We start from the raw sequence: 15,134 nt of genomic DNA, 5'->3' as shown, positions 1-15,134 counted from the left end.
ACATTGTAGAAAGTAATTGAATTCTGATACAAATGATCAGATACCAGAAAGTCATTGATTTGTGCTACACGTTAGCGTGGCTACAGTATGAATGGGAAGCTGAAGTTTAAGGTGTGGATATAGAACAGATAGTATACTGGTTTGTTATGGCCATCCAATGGCGTCTAATGAAGCAGTAAGGCATGAGGAGGTGTAGTATATGGCCAATATACCACGGCTAAGGGCTGTTCTTATTCACGACACAACGCGGAGTGCCTGGATACAGCCCTTAGCCGTGGTATATTGGCCATATATCACAAACCCCGAGGTGCCTTATTGCTGTTATAAACTGGCTACCAACGTAATTAGAGCAGTAAAAATACATGTTTTGTCATACCCGTGGTATACGGTCTTATATATGACAGCTGTCAGCCAATCAGCATTCAGGGATCAATCCACCCGGTTTATAATGATGTATAAACACTGTACTGTACCTCTCTCCCCGGTTTATAATGATGTATAAACACTGTACTGTACCTCTCTCCCCCGGTTTATAATGATGTATAAACACTGTACTGTACCTCTCTCCCCCGGTCGTCCATCCTGTCCGTTGGTCCCAGGGAACCCTGGTCTGCCTGTGGGCCCCCCCTCTCCCTGTGGCCCTGGCAGACCCCTGCGACCGGGCTCTCCTGGAGGTCCCGGTACAGTCCTCACAGACACTGACTGGCTGGGGATCTGGTTCAGGATGGAGCTGTAGCGAGACAGGTGACCTGAGGGAGGAAGAGAGGAGGGGATGGAGAGGTTTGGGGGTGAGTCGGATGAGAGATTGTTGTAGAGAACAGTATGTATGGACAAAAATAACTAGAGAGGGAGAGCGACAGAGCGACAGAGAGAGAGAGAGAGAGAGAGAGAGAGAGAGAGAGAGAGAGAGAGAGAGAGAGAAGCTGGGTTGAGAACTCACTCTGAATCAGTTGCTCACACACTTGGCGTGCTAAGGCCCTGACGGTAGCTTGAGACTGCAGGTCTCCCTAGAAAACAAACAAAAAGCACTGGATTGACGCAGCTACACACACAAACACAGCTACACACACACACACACAGCTACACACACACACACACAGCTACACACACACACACACAGCTACACACACACACACAGCTACACACACACACACAGCTACACACACACACACACAGCTACACACACACACACAGCTACACACACACACACAGCTACACACACACACACACACACACACACACACACACACACACACACACACACACACACACACACACACACACACACACACACACACACACACACACACACACACACACACACACACACACAGAGAGAGAACACTCCCAGGGGGCATGTTTAATGAACTAGTCTGTGTGTGTGTGTGGGCGTTTAATAACTCCACTCCACCTTTAACTCTGAGGCTGGGGGCCTTTTGTGTTGAAGTCTCCCAACAATCCAAGAGACTGACCAGAAAATAACACAGAGCTTTAATCTTACAAAGCAAAGAGGTTTTGATCCAAGGCTATTTAACATGAACACAGCATCCTCCTAAAAGGCTTGAATAAACACAGTGTACCTGGATGACTGGGGTTTGATTTAACTGTTCTAGCAGGACTTGCATGAACTCCTAGAAAACACACTGTGGAGCTATAAACTGAGGGACGAAGGCAGAGAGCTGTGAAGAGACACCTGCATCCCAAACTGCACCCTAGTCCCTATATAGTGCACTACTTATGACCAAGACCCATAGGGCTCTGATCAAAAGTAGTGCACTATATAGGGAATAGGGTGCAATTTGGGATGGATGTTTCATCTGAGACACAGGGCTGTTAGAGAGCCTCTTAATCCCAGAGCTGATGAACTGCAATTATGCCTGATTTGAGGTTGGAAGCTACGAAAGTATTTCTACACTCCACTTGAATATAAACTGTGTCTGAAACGAAGCATTGGTCTGAGAGTGAACTTACCCGTTCACCCTTGTCTCCTTTGGTACCAGTAGAGCCCTGTAACAGAGATAATATATTATAAACATCCTTTGGTACCAGCAGGGCCCTGTAACAGAGATAATATATTATAAACATCCTTTGGTACCAGCAGAGCCCTGTAACAGAGATAATATATTATAAACATCCTTTGGTACCAGCAGGGCCCTGTAACAGAGATAATATATTATAAACATCCTTTGGTACCAGCGGGGCCCTGTAACAGAGATAATATATTATAAACATCCTTTGGTACCAGCGGGGCCCTGTAACAGAGATAATATATTATAAACATCCTTTGGTACCAGCAGAGCCCTGTAACAGAGATAATATATTATAAACATGCTATGGTACCAACAGGGCCCTGTAACCTGAGATAATATATTATAAACATCCTTTGGTACCAGCGAGGCCCTGTAACAGAGATAATATATAATAAACATCCTTTGGTACCAGCAGGGCCCTGTAACAGAGATAATATATTATAAAGACACTCCTCTTTGGAAATGTAATGGAAGGAAGAGAATGCCTGGTCATTTTTCTCCCACTAAGTTTCAAAGTGCTTTTGTTCTGACTCACAGTCTGTTTAGGAAAGCTTGTCCAAGTCCCCTGTAGTAGAAACACTGTGACTGTTAGAGAGGTTTATGAACTTCTGGATCGTTGTGCTGTCTGTTTTCCTTCGCCAAACACATAAAGCAAATGGATGCATATGTGAGCTAACACATTAGACCCCAGAGACCGAAAGCTCTCATAGATATCAGGGCCATTTAACGGTTCTGATATCATGCATGTAACTTGGACCACAGTGTTTGAGGAGAAAGGTCACTCGATCTTTTGTGAAACATGGAGTCATGCATCGACTACTACTACGCGTGTGTGTGTGTGTGTGTGTGTGTGTGTGTGTGTGTGTGTGTGTGTGTGTGTGTGTGTGTGTGTGTGTGTGTGTGTGTGTGTGTGTGTGTGTGTGTGTGTGTGTGTGTGTGTGTGTGTGTGTGTGTGTGTGTGTCAGGTGTAGAGTATATTCCAGGAATAATATGCCAAGAGTGGACACTGGAGGAGAGAGGTGGAGCTCAGCGTGGACCCTAGCTGATCCTCTACCTCTCATCGCCATGACAACCACACTGACAAGACACACACTCACACAGCCAGTCAGACTAGAGCTCTCCTGAGACCCGTGGAAAAGGGCAGCTATGACAAGTGTCTGAACATTTTAGTGGGATGTGACCAGATTACAGTGAAGTACAAGGTTTTACTTCGCAAGAAGAAGATGGGACTGAGAACCTAGGAAACATGAGAGAGGTAACATGACAGAGGAACCACGAGAGAGACCATAATATGCCATATGGGAGAACTTCTACATGGGAGAGGAAACATGACAGAGGAACCACGAGAGAGACCATAATATGCCATATGGGAGAACTTCTACATGGGAGAGCCACCTGCTTTGAGGCACACAATATGAAACACGAACAGCTGCCACCATATCCATCCACAGAATGGATGCTGACGTTGCTAACCCTTATAAAACAGCCACCAACATCTCATATTGTAATCCAAACAAACCCAAGGCTGGAGGTTTCTCACAGGCTAATGATCTTCATGTGAAGAGACAGATATCTAGCTGGTCACAGGCTAATGATCCTCATGTGTAGAGACAGATATCTAGCTGGTCACAGGCTAATGATCCTCATGTGAAGAGACAGATATCTAGCTGATCACAGGCTAATGATCCTCATGTGTAGAGACAGATATCTAGCTGGTCACAGGCTAATGATCCTCATGTGTAGAGTCAGATATCTAGCTGGTCACAGGCTAATGATCCTCATGTGTAGAGACAGATATCTAGCTGGTCACAGGCTAATGATCCTCATGTGTAGAGTCAGATATCTAGCTGGTCACAGGCTAATGATCTTCATGTGTAGAGACAGATATCTAGCTGGTCACAGGCTAATGATCCTCATGTGTAGAGACAGATATCTAGCTGGTCACAGGCTAATGATCTTCATGTGAAGAGACAGATATCTAGCTGGTCACAGGCTAATGCTCTTCATGTGAAGAGACAGATATCTAGCTGGTCACAGGCTAATGATCCTCATGTGAAGGACCAGATGTCCAGCTGGTCACAGGCTAATGATCCTCATGTGAAGAGACATATCTAGCTGGTCACAGGCTAATGATCTTCATGTGAAGAGACAGATATCTAGCTGGTCACAGGCTAATGATCCTCATGTGTAGAGTCAGATATCTAGCTGGTCACAGGCTAATGATCCTCATGTGTAGAGACAGATATCTAGCTGGTCACAGGCTAATGATCCTCATGTGAAGAGACATATCTAGCTGGTCACAGGCTAATGATCTTCATGTGAAGAGACAGATATCTAGCTGGTCACAGGCTAATGATCTTCATGTGAAGAGACAGATATCTAGCTGGTCACAGGCTAATGATATTCATGTGAAGAGACAGATATCTAGCTGGTCACAGGCTAATGATATTCATGTGAAGAGACAGATATCTAGCTGGTCACAGGCTAATGATCTTCATGTGAAGAGACAGATATCTAGCTGGTCACAGGCTAATGCTCTTCATGTGAAGAGACAGATATCTAGCTGGTCACAGGCTAATGATCCTCATGTGAAGGACCAGATGTCCAGCTGGTCACAGGCTAATGATCCTCATGTGAAGAGACATATCTAGCTGGTCACAGGCTAATGATCTTCATGTGAAGAGACAGATATCTAGCTGGTCACAGGCTAATGATCCTCATGTGTAGAGACAGATATCTAGCTGGTCACAGGCTAATGATCCTCATGTGTAGAGACAGATATCTAGCTGGTCACAGGCTAATGATCCTCATGTGAAGAGACATATCTAGCTGGTCACAGGCTAATGATCTTCATGTGAAGAGACAGATATCTAGCTGGTCACAGGCTAATGATCTTCATGTGAAGAGACAGATATCTAGCTGGTCACAGGCTAATGATATTCATGTGAAGAGACAGATATCTAGCTGGTCACAGGCTAATGATATTCATGTGAAGAGACAGATATCTAGCTGGTCACAGGCTAATGATCTTCATGTGAAGAGACAGATATCTAGCTGGTCACAGGCTAATGATCTTCCTGTGAAGAGACAGATATCTAGCTGGGATCAAGCTGTTGCTGTTTTGATGTGTGGGAAACAATGAAAGCCTTGGTCTTTCTGTCAGCCACACACACACACACACATATTCTCTCTGGCTCTCTCTGCTGTCCCCCAGGCCTGTGATTTATGGTGTGCTCCAGAGCCAAACGGTGCTTGTCTTTTAGCCCAGGGCTGAAGTGGCTGAATGGGCTGGATTCAGCTGTATTAACTGTCACCAGCCTCAGGACATCATCACACCAACAGTTGGCTCATCTCTCTCTCTGGTCCTCTGCTCTGGGAGGCAGAGGAGACATTATAGACGGAGGCGTTGAAGACACCATAAACAACAGATGGAGACGTTGAAGACACCATAAACAACAGATGGAGACGTTGAAGACACCATAAACAACAGATGGAGACGTTGAAGACACCATAAACAACAGATGGAGACACCATAAACAACAGATGGAGACACCATAAACAACAGATGGAGACGTTGAAGACACCATAAACAACAGATGGAGACACCATAAACAACAGATGAAGACGTTGAAGACACCATAAACAACAGATGGAGACGTTGAAGACACCATAAACAACAGATGGAGACGTTGAAGACACCATAAACAACAGATGGAGGCGTTGAAGACACCATAAACAACAGATGGAGACACCATAAACAACAGATGAGACGTTGAAGACACCATAAACAACAGTTGAGACGTTGAAGACACCATAAACAACAGATGAGACGTTGGAGACACCATAAACAACAGATGAAGACGTTGAAGACACCATAAACAACAGATGGAGACGTTGAAGACACCATAAACAACAGATGGAGACGTTGAAGACACCATAAACAACAGATGGAGACGTTGAAGACACCATAAACAACAGATGGAGACACCATAAACAACAGATGGAGGTGTTGAAGACACCATAAACAACAGATGGAGGTGTTGGAGACACCATAAACAACAGATGGAGGTGTTGAAGACACCATAAACAACAGATGGAGACGTTGAAGACACCATAAACAACAGATGGAGGCGTTGAAGACACCATAAACAACAGATGGAGACACCATAAACAACAGATGGAGGTGTTGAAGACACCATAAACAACAGATGGAGGTGTTGGAGACACCATAAACAACAGATGGAGGTGTTGAAGACACCATAAACAACAGATGGAGACGTTGAAGACACCATAAACAACAGATGGAGGCGTTGAAGACACCATAAACAACAGATGGAGACACCATAAACAACAGATGAGACGTTGAAGACACCATAAACAACAGTTGAGACGTTGAAGACACCATAAACAACAGATGAGACGTTGAACACACCATAAACAACAGATGGAGACACCATAAACAACAGATGAAGACGTTGAAGACACCATAAACAACAGATGGAGACGTTGAAGACACCATAAACAACAGATGAAGACGTTGAAGACACCATAAACAACAGATGAGACGTTGAAGACACCATAAACAACAGTTGAAGACACCATAAACAACAGATGAAGACGTTGAAGACACCATAAACAACAGATGAAGAAGTTGAAGACACCATAAACAACAGATGGAGACGTTGAAGACACCATAAACAACAGATGGAGACGTTGAAGACACCATAAACAACAGTTGAAGACACCATAAACAACAGATGGAGACGTTGAAGACACCATAAACAACAGATGAAGACGTTGAAGACACCATAAACAACAGATGGAGACGTTGAAGACACCATAAACAACAGATGGAGACGTTGAAGACACCATAAACAACAGATGGAGACACCATAAACAACAGATGGAGACGTTGAAGACACCATAAACAACAGATGGAGACACCATAAACAACAGATGGAGGTGTTGAAGACACCATAAACAACAGATGGAGGTGTTGGAGACACCATAAACAACAGATGGAGACGTTGAAGGCACCATAAACAACAGATGGAGACGTTGAAGACACCATAAACAACAGATGGAGGTGTTGAAGACACCATAAACAACAGATGAAGACGTTGAAGACACCATAAACAACAGATGGAGACGTTGAAGACACCATAAACAACAGATGGAGACGTTGAAGACACCATAAACAACAGATGGAGACGTTGAAGACACCATAAACAACAGATGGAGGTGTTGAAGACACCATAAACAACAGATGGAGACGTTGAAGACACCATAAACAACAGATGGAGACACCATAAACAACAGATGGAGGTGTTGAAGACACCATAAACAACAGATGGAGGTGATGGAGACACCATAAACAACAGATGAAGACGTTGAAGACACCATAAACAACAGATGGAGGTGATGGAGACACCATAAACAACAGATGAAGACGTTGAAGACACCATAAACAACAGATGAGACGTTGAAGACACCATAAACAACAGATGGAGATGTTGAAGACACCATAAACAACAGATGGAGACGTTGAAGACACCATAAACAACAGATGAAGACAACATAAACAACAGACGGAGGTGTTGAATATTCTTCCATTTCAGGGATGTACAGTACAGTGGACATTGTGTAGGAAGACCATGGAAGGTCCCTCAATATGGGACCATTGACAGGTAGAGGACAGGAAACGTTGGCCCATGCTAATCTTGTCGTAACCCGATCAACTTCTTTCAACAGACCTGGGTGGTCTGATGGTGAGTCAATCAACCAACCAAGGGTTTGAATATCAGGTAGTTTACTTACAGGTGGTCCCTGGTCTCCCAGGGGTCCAGGGGAGCCACTTCCACCAGGGGCCCCAGGGGCTCCAGGACTGCCCTGGTAGAGAGACACATGATCACGGATGAAATAATAAACTACATGTTAAGTCAACGTATGCACATTTCATGCATGGATATGAATTGGAATTGAACCGTAATATTTGTAGAGTGAGAGAGAGAGGAGGAAAGGGATTTACAGCAGCACTTACGACGGGCCCTGTAGTACCCTGCTGTCCTTGTGGTCCATCCTTCCCAGGCAGGCCCTTAGAACAGATCAGACAGGATCAACACATAAACTACTGCTTTCCCAGGCAGTCTCTTAGATCAGACAGGATCAACACATACACTACTGCTTTCCCAGGCACTCTTAGAATAGATCAGACAGGATCAACACATAAACTACTGCTTTCCCAGGCAGTCTCTAAGATCAGACAGGATCAACACATAAACGACTGCTTTCCCAGACAGTCTCTTAGAACAGAATAGACAGGATCCTTTCCCAGACAGTCTCTTAGAACAGATCAGACAGGATCAACACATAAACTACTGCTTTCCCAGGCAGTCTCTTTGAACAGACAGGATCCTTTCCCAGACAGTCTCTTAGAACAGAACAGAACAGACAGGATCTTTTCCCAGACAGTCTCTTAGAACAGAACAGACAGGATCCTTTCCCAGGCAGGCCCTTAGAACAGAACAGACAGGATCCTTTCCCAGGCAGTTCCTTAGCACAGAACAGACAGGATCAACACATAAACTACTGCTTTCCCAGGCAGTCTCTTAGAACAGAACAGACAGGATCAACACCTAAACGACTGCTTTCCCAGACAGTCTCTTAGAACAGAACAGACAGGATCCTTTCTCAGACAGTCTCTTAGAACAGATCAGCCAGGATCAACACCTAAACTACTGCTTTCTCAGACAGGCCCTTCGAACAGAACAGACAGGATCAACACATACTGCACTTTATACAGTTAGTAGTAGCCTGAACACTGAACATAACCTCCCATTATCAAAACACCAATAAATTCTGCAGACATTCTTCATTAAAACCAAACAGCCTGAAACCCTCCAGAACAACACTAATGATAATGGTAGGATAATGTGTACAGTAAGAGTAAGCTAGTCAGCGCTTAAATGGTTTGTTATGTTTGTCTGGCTGACCTCTGGCTGACCTCTGGCTGACCTCTGGCTGACCTCTGGGAGCTGGCAACGGTATCCACACTTACAGTGACAAACTGTAAGAGTCCTGAGATACTGTAATCAAACCCGCCGGGCTTATCCTAAAGCTTTCAGACACACAGATGAATGGGTCACGTAGGAAAACAGGTGAGAAGGCATTATGGTGCTAGTCTGGTATTCAAACGAAATGTCGCTCCATTTCATTAGTTGTTTCATAATAGTGAAACAGAGTGATATTCAGTTTGTATTCCAGGCTATTATGGTGCAGCATGCATGGTTGTGTGAACACCAGTCGATGATTCAAGTGAGGACAATCCCAAATCTAATTACATAGCAGTTCAATGCGATTAAATAAAGATAGAATTATATCATCATTTGGATTGGAGTGAACATGAATAATGCACAATCTGTCATGACATGGTTTTAACTTACAAAAGTTAAGTTGTCATTTTCAATTTCTTTGTAAATTGCCAGAGTGATACCAACAACCATGTGCCTGTCCTTGCTTCAAAATGTAACGTCTGTCAAGGTTCACATCACGACTAAATGGACACTTGACTGGAAAAAAAAATATATATATTTAACTTTTATTTAACTAGGCAAGTCAGTTAAGAACAAATTCTTATTTTACAATGACGTCCTACCCCGGCCAAACTCGGACGATGCTGGGCCAATTGTGCACCGCCCTATGAGACTCCCAATCAAGTCCGGGTGTCTGTAGTGACGCCTCTAGCACTGAGATGCAGTGTCTTAGACCGCTGAACCAGGGTCTGTAGTGACGCCTCTAGCACTGAGATGCAGTGTCTTAGACCGCTGAACCAGGGTCTGTAGTGACGCCTCTAGCACTGAGATGCAGTGCCTTAGACCGCTGAACCAGGGTCTGTAGTGACTCCTCTAGCACTGAGATGCCTTAGACCGCTGCGCCACTCGGGGGCCCGATTGAACCGACTGAAAGTTGCACTACAACCCAAGGAGTGTTTCAGGACAAGCCAATTAGAGAAAGTGTTCCTCATGGGCACATAACCAACACACATCCTCATCTATGACCTATGGCTTGTCTTTTCTATGGTTTTCTGTAGTTCGGCATGGCTGATTCCAAGCCACTCTTTGCCAGAGTGGGACAACCAGTCCCCCAGTGTGGGAGTCAAGCCCCAGTCAAGCAGTTAACACCGCCCAGTAAAACCTCATAACGAGGCTCTAGAGTGAGGCCTTTTGAAGGTCAAGTGTAGCTAGAGGAGGGGCCAGAAATCAGGGCTGGAGCTGAGATGGGGACTAGTGAAAGCCAAGAGGGGCTGTGGAGTGGGGCTGGAGCTGGGCATAGGGGCTCCTCCATAAAGAAGAGCAGACACAGAACTGTGGTTTATCACCCTGAGGAATCAAGAAAGGCAGGCCACTTTCTGCCCAAATACAGTGTCAACTAACTGTGTCAATGTCATGCCCTGACCTAGAACCCTTGGTTCTCTATGGTGTAATAGGTCAGGGCGTGACTAGGGGGGTTCTAGTATGTCTATTTCTATGTTGGTGCTAATATGGTTCCCAATTAGAGGCAGCTGTTTATCGTTGCCTCTGATTGGAGATCATATTTAGGTAGCCATTTCCCCACCTGTGTTTTGTGGGATATTGTTTGTGTTTAGTTGCCTGTGTGCGCGTCATGACTTCACGTTTCGTTGTTTCTTTATTGTTTTGTTTGTTTCACGGAAATTAAAAATATGTGGAACTATACTCACGCTGCACCTTGGTCCGCTCATTACGATGATCGTGACAGTCAAACTGTGATTATGTAATAGTTAAGTAAATTAAACACACAAAAATGGGACCTTCTCCAAGGAATAATGGCTAAGGAAATCCCTGGTCTTGTTTAGTCCCAGATAGTTAATTCAGAGAAGAAGGCTATCATGATTAATTATGTCCTGTGTTGCTCTGATTCCCAAGAGGAGGCTATTGTTTTTCTGTTCTGATCTCTCTTGGCATCTCTAAAGATGTTACTAACACAGCCCGCCCCTCTACATCCACAGCTTCATGGCTCTGAGGTGTACAGTTACGTAGTATTCCAGCAGAGTCTTTGGCAACTGGCCAATATTACAGGGAATGGACCAATCAGGCACTATCATTTACAGTACAGTAAAGTGTTCCATTCTTCATGAAAATTTACTCTTAAGATGATTTGTAACATTTTAGCTGTAAGCATCATCATCGTCATCATCATTATCCATGGCATGTATACATCTAGATAACAGTGTTGACGCCTGAGAGTGATAGGAAGAGTTGTAGTGGTTTGAATAGGATTTTAGATCTTAGAGGATCTTGGGAGTTGTCAGCTTGTGGCTGTCGTTGAGGAGCCGGCCGTGAGTGGATAACAAGATGGAGATTCCACATCTCTTTATACTAGTGTTTTCTTTTCCATATCTGTCGGATCAGTGCAGAACCTGGTGTGATACTAAAGTAGATTCTGATGAGATGTACTGTAAGTGGAAAAGTGAAAATCATATGGTAACATCATTGGGAATTAGTTGACTTAATGTCAGGTCAGTTGACCCCTACAAACCGCTCTGTTGATGTAGCAGTCTATGTTGCTTTCGTCAGTCTTCGGGATTAAAATGTGTATTACGAAAAGGCATCTCATAACTCGTTTATTTACATCACATTTATTTAAGTGCTGAGTCAGAGTATGAGACATGAAATTGATTCGTAGGGAAATCAAAACAGAATTCTGTTAAGATCTCGTGATGCTTTAAGCCAGCGATTTAAAGCATCATGACATTAAAAAAACGTCAGTGTGATGTTTGTGTGAGGAAGGAAACAGAATTACGGCCTTCAAAATATGAAGAAAAAACGATTTGACTTGAATGCTAAAATAGAGCTAAAGAGCTCAGGGGGCTCAGGCTTTGAGCAGGTCGTACGAACAGAATAGACATACAATACATAATAGAAATAATGAATCTGTAAGTCAAACTAAATGAATAGACTGTTACCCTCTGTCCAACTGGTCCATCTCTTCCTGGTCCGCCTGGAGATCCACCAATACCCTGCAAAATAAATAACAAAATACAGAGTCAAAGTGATTTACAACAGGAGAAACCTTATTAATTCAGGTCTGAATGGTGAACATCTCATTTACAACATGAGAAACCTTATTAATTCAGGTCTGAATGGTGAACATCTCATTTACAAGATGAGAAACCTTATTAATTCAGGTCTGAATGGTGAACATCTCATTTACAACATGAGAAACCTTATTAATTCAGGTCTGAATGGTGAACATCTCATTTACAACATGAGAAACCTTATTAATTCAGGTCTGAATGGTGAACATCTCATTTACAACAGGAGAAACCTTATTAATTCAGGTCTGAATGGTGAACATCTCATTTACAACAGGAGAAACCTTATTAATTCAGGTCTGAATGGTGAACATCTCATTTACAACATGAGAAACCTTATTAATTCAGGTCTGAATGGTGAACATCTCATTTACAACATGAGAAACCTTATTAATTCAGGTCTGAATGGTGAACATCTCAGCACTTGAACAGAGCTCTGCTGTGTGTATCCAGTCTCCTACAACTCACCCAGCCCATTCCAAACATTATCATAACTTAGCTAGGAGGTTATAAAATATGTATCTTTTGCCACAACTTTACAAGAGTGGTCGTAAAGCATATTAATGAAAGGTGGGGATGTTATGCAGAGAGGAGAGTAGTGGAGAGGAGGGGAGGGTAGGGGAGGGGGGAGAGGGGAGGGGAGGAGAGGGGTGTGATTAATGTTGTGCTGTAAGACCAGATCCTGGCACAAACAACCACCAGCCCTGATATCTTCCCTGTCAGCTATACACACACACACACACACACACACACACACACACACACACACACACACACACACACACACACACACACACACACACACACACACACACACACACACACACACACACACACACACACACACACACACACACACACACACACACACACACACACACACACACACACACACACACACACACACACACACACAGTCCCCATCTCGGCCCTGAGAGATGTGGCTATGAAGAGAGAGGCAGAGAGCAGAGGCAGCAAGGCCAACAGATTAAGTGATCATATTTCTCTACCACCAGCCAGACCCTACCAGTCACTCTGGTGCTCTCTACCACCAGCCAGACCCTACCAGTCACTCTGGTCCTCTCTACCAGACCCTACCAGTCACTCTGGTCCTCTCTACCAGACCCTACCAGTCACTCTGGTCCTCTCTACCAGACCCTACCAGTCACTCTGGTCCTCTCTACCAGACCCTACCAGTCACTCTGGTCCTCTCTACCAGACCCTGCCAGTCACTCTGATCCTCTCTACCAGACCCTACCAGTCACTCTGGTCCTCTCTACCAGACCCTACCAGCCACTCTGGTCCTCTCTACCAGACCCTACCAGTCACTCTGGTCCTCTCTACCAGACCCTGCCAGTCACTCTGGTCCTCTCTACCAGACCCTACCAGTCACTCTGGTCCTCTCTACCAGACCCTATCAGTCACTCTGGTCCTCTCTACCAGACCCTACCAGCCACTCTGGTCCTCTCTACCAGACCCTACCAGTCACTCTGGTCCTCTCTACCACCAGCCAGACCCTACCAGTCACTCTGGTCCTCTCTACCACCAGCCAGACCCTACCAGTCACTCTGGTCCTCTCTACCACCAGCCAGACCCTACCAGTCACTCTGGTCCTCTCTACCACCAGCCAGACCCTACCAGTCACTCTGGTCCTCTCTACCACCAGCCAGACCCTACCAGTCACTCTGGTCCTCTCTACCACCAGCCAGACCCTACCAGTCACTCTGGTCCTCTCTACCAACAGCCAGACCCTACCAGTCACTCTGGTCCTCTCTACCACCAGCCAGACCCTACCAGTCACTCTGGTCCTCTCTACCACCGTCCAGACCCTACCAGTCACTCTGGTCCTCTCTACCACCAGCCAGACTCTACCAGTCACTCTGGTCCTCTCTACCAGACCCTACCAGTCACTCTGGTCCTCTCTACCACCAGCCAGACCCTGCCAGTCACTCTGGTCCTCTCTACCACCAGCCAAACCCTACCAGTCACTCTGGTCCTCTCTACCACCAGCCAAACCCTACCAGTCACTCTGGTCCTCTCTACCAGACCCTACCAGTCACTCTGGTCCTCTCTACCAGACCCTACCAGTCACTCTGGTCCTCTCTACCAGACCCTACCAGCCACTCTGGTCCTCTCTACCAGACCCTACCAGTCACTCTGGTCCTCTCTACCAGACCCTACCAGTCACTCTGGTCCTCTCTACCAAACCCTACCAGTCACTCTGGTCCTCTCTACCAGACCCTACCAGTCACTCTGGTCCTCTCTACCAGACCCTACCAGTCACTCTGGTCCTCTCTACCAGACCCTACCAGTCACTCTGGTCCTCTCTACCAGACCCTACCAGTCACTCTGGTCCTCTCTACCAGACCCTACCAGTCACTCTGGTCCTCTCTACCAGACCCTACCAGCCACTCTGGTCCTCTCTACCACCAGCCAGACCCTGCCAGTCACTTTGGTCCTCTCTACCACCAGCCAGACCCTACCAGTCACTCTGGTCCTCTCTACCACCAGCCAGACCCTACCAGTCACTCTGGTCCTCTCTACCACCAGCCAGACCCTACCAGTCACTCTGGTCCTCTCTACCAGACCCTACCAGTCACTCTGGTCCTCTCTACCAGACCCTACCAGTCACTCTGGTCCTCTCTACCACCAGCCAGACCCTACCAGTCACTCTGGTCCTCTCTACCAGACCCTACCAGTCACTCTGGTCCTCTCTACCAGACCCTACCAGTCACTCTGGTCCTCTCTACCACCAGCCAGACCCTGCCAGTCACTCTGGTCCTCTCTACCAGACCCTACCAGTCACTCTGGTCCTCTCTACCAGAAATCCAGGATAAATCAACCCCTAGAGACTAAGAATGGTGGTTAAGGGTTGCTAAGCAATGAATCAGTTAGATGCATTGCCCCCCCCCCCCTGCTCTACCATCACCACTCAGACACACATACTTTGCTATTCATTGAAGTGGCTACCCATGCATTTTTCACTGTCAGGT

General features: G+C 45.5%; 1 protein-coding gene across 4 annotated transcripts in view; it reads right to left on the bottom strand.

Annotated features, from left to right (window-relative positions):
• col14a1a (collagen, type XIV, alpha 1a) overlaps window positions 1-15,134 on the bottom strand; it is a 220,185-nt gene that overhangs the window by 16,273 nt on the left and 188,778 nt on the right. For all 4 annotated transcript variants that reach the window (XM_071395784.1, XM_071395782.1, XM_071395781.1 and 1 more), the window contains 6 exons: window positions 12,013-12,066; window positions 8,071-8,124; window positions 7,848-7,919; window positions 1,972-2,007; window positions 941-1,007; window positions 561-749 (listed from right to left, as the gene is read on the bottom strand). In XM_071395784.1, coding sequence (XP_071251885.1) covers window positions 561-749; window positions 941-1,007; window positions 1,972-2,007; window positions 7,848-7,919; window positions 8,071-8,124; window positions 12,013-12,066 — 472 coding nt within the window. The remainder of the gene's footprint in view (window positions 1-560; window positions 750-940; window positions 1,008-1,971; window positions 2,008-7,847; window positions 7,920-8,070; window positions 8,125-12,012; window positions 12,067-15,134) is intronic.

This window comes from Salvelinus alpinus, chromosome 4 (genome assembly GCF_045679555.1).
Source record: "Salvelinus alpinus chromosome 4, SLU_Salpinus.1, whole genome shotgun sequence".
Lineage (NCBI taxonomy): Eukaryota > Metazoa > Chordata > Actinopteri > Salmoniformes > Salmonidae > Salvelinus > Salvelinus alpinus.
Note: the sequence above shows the minus strand (reverse complement) of the source record. Positions and strands in the feature narration are given on the sequence as shown.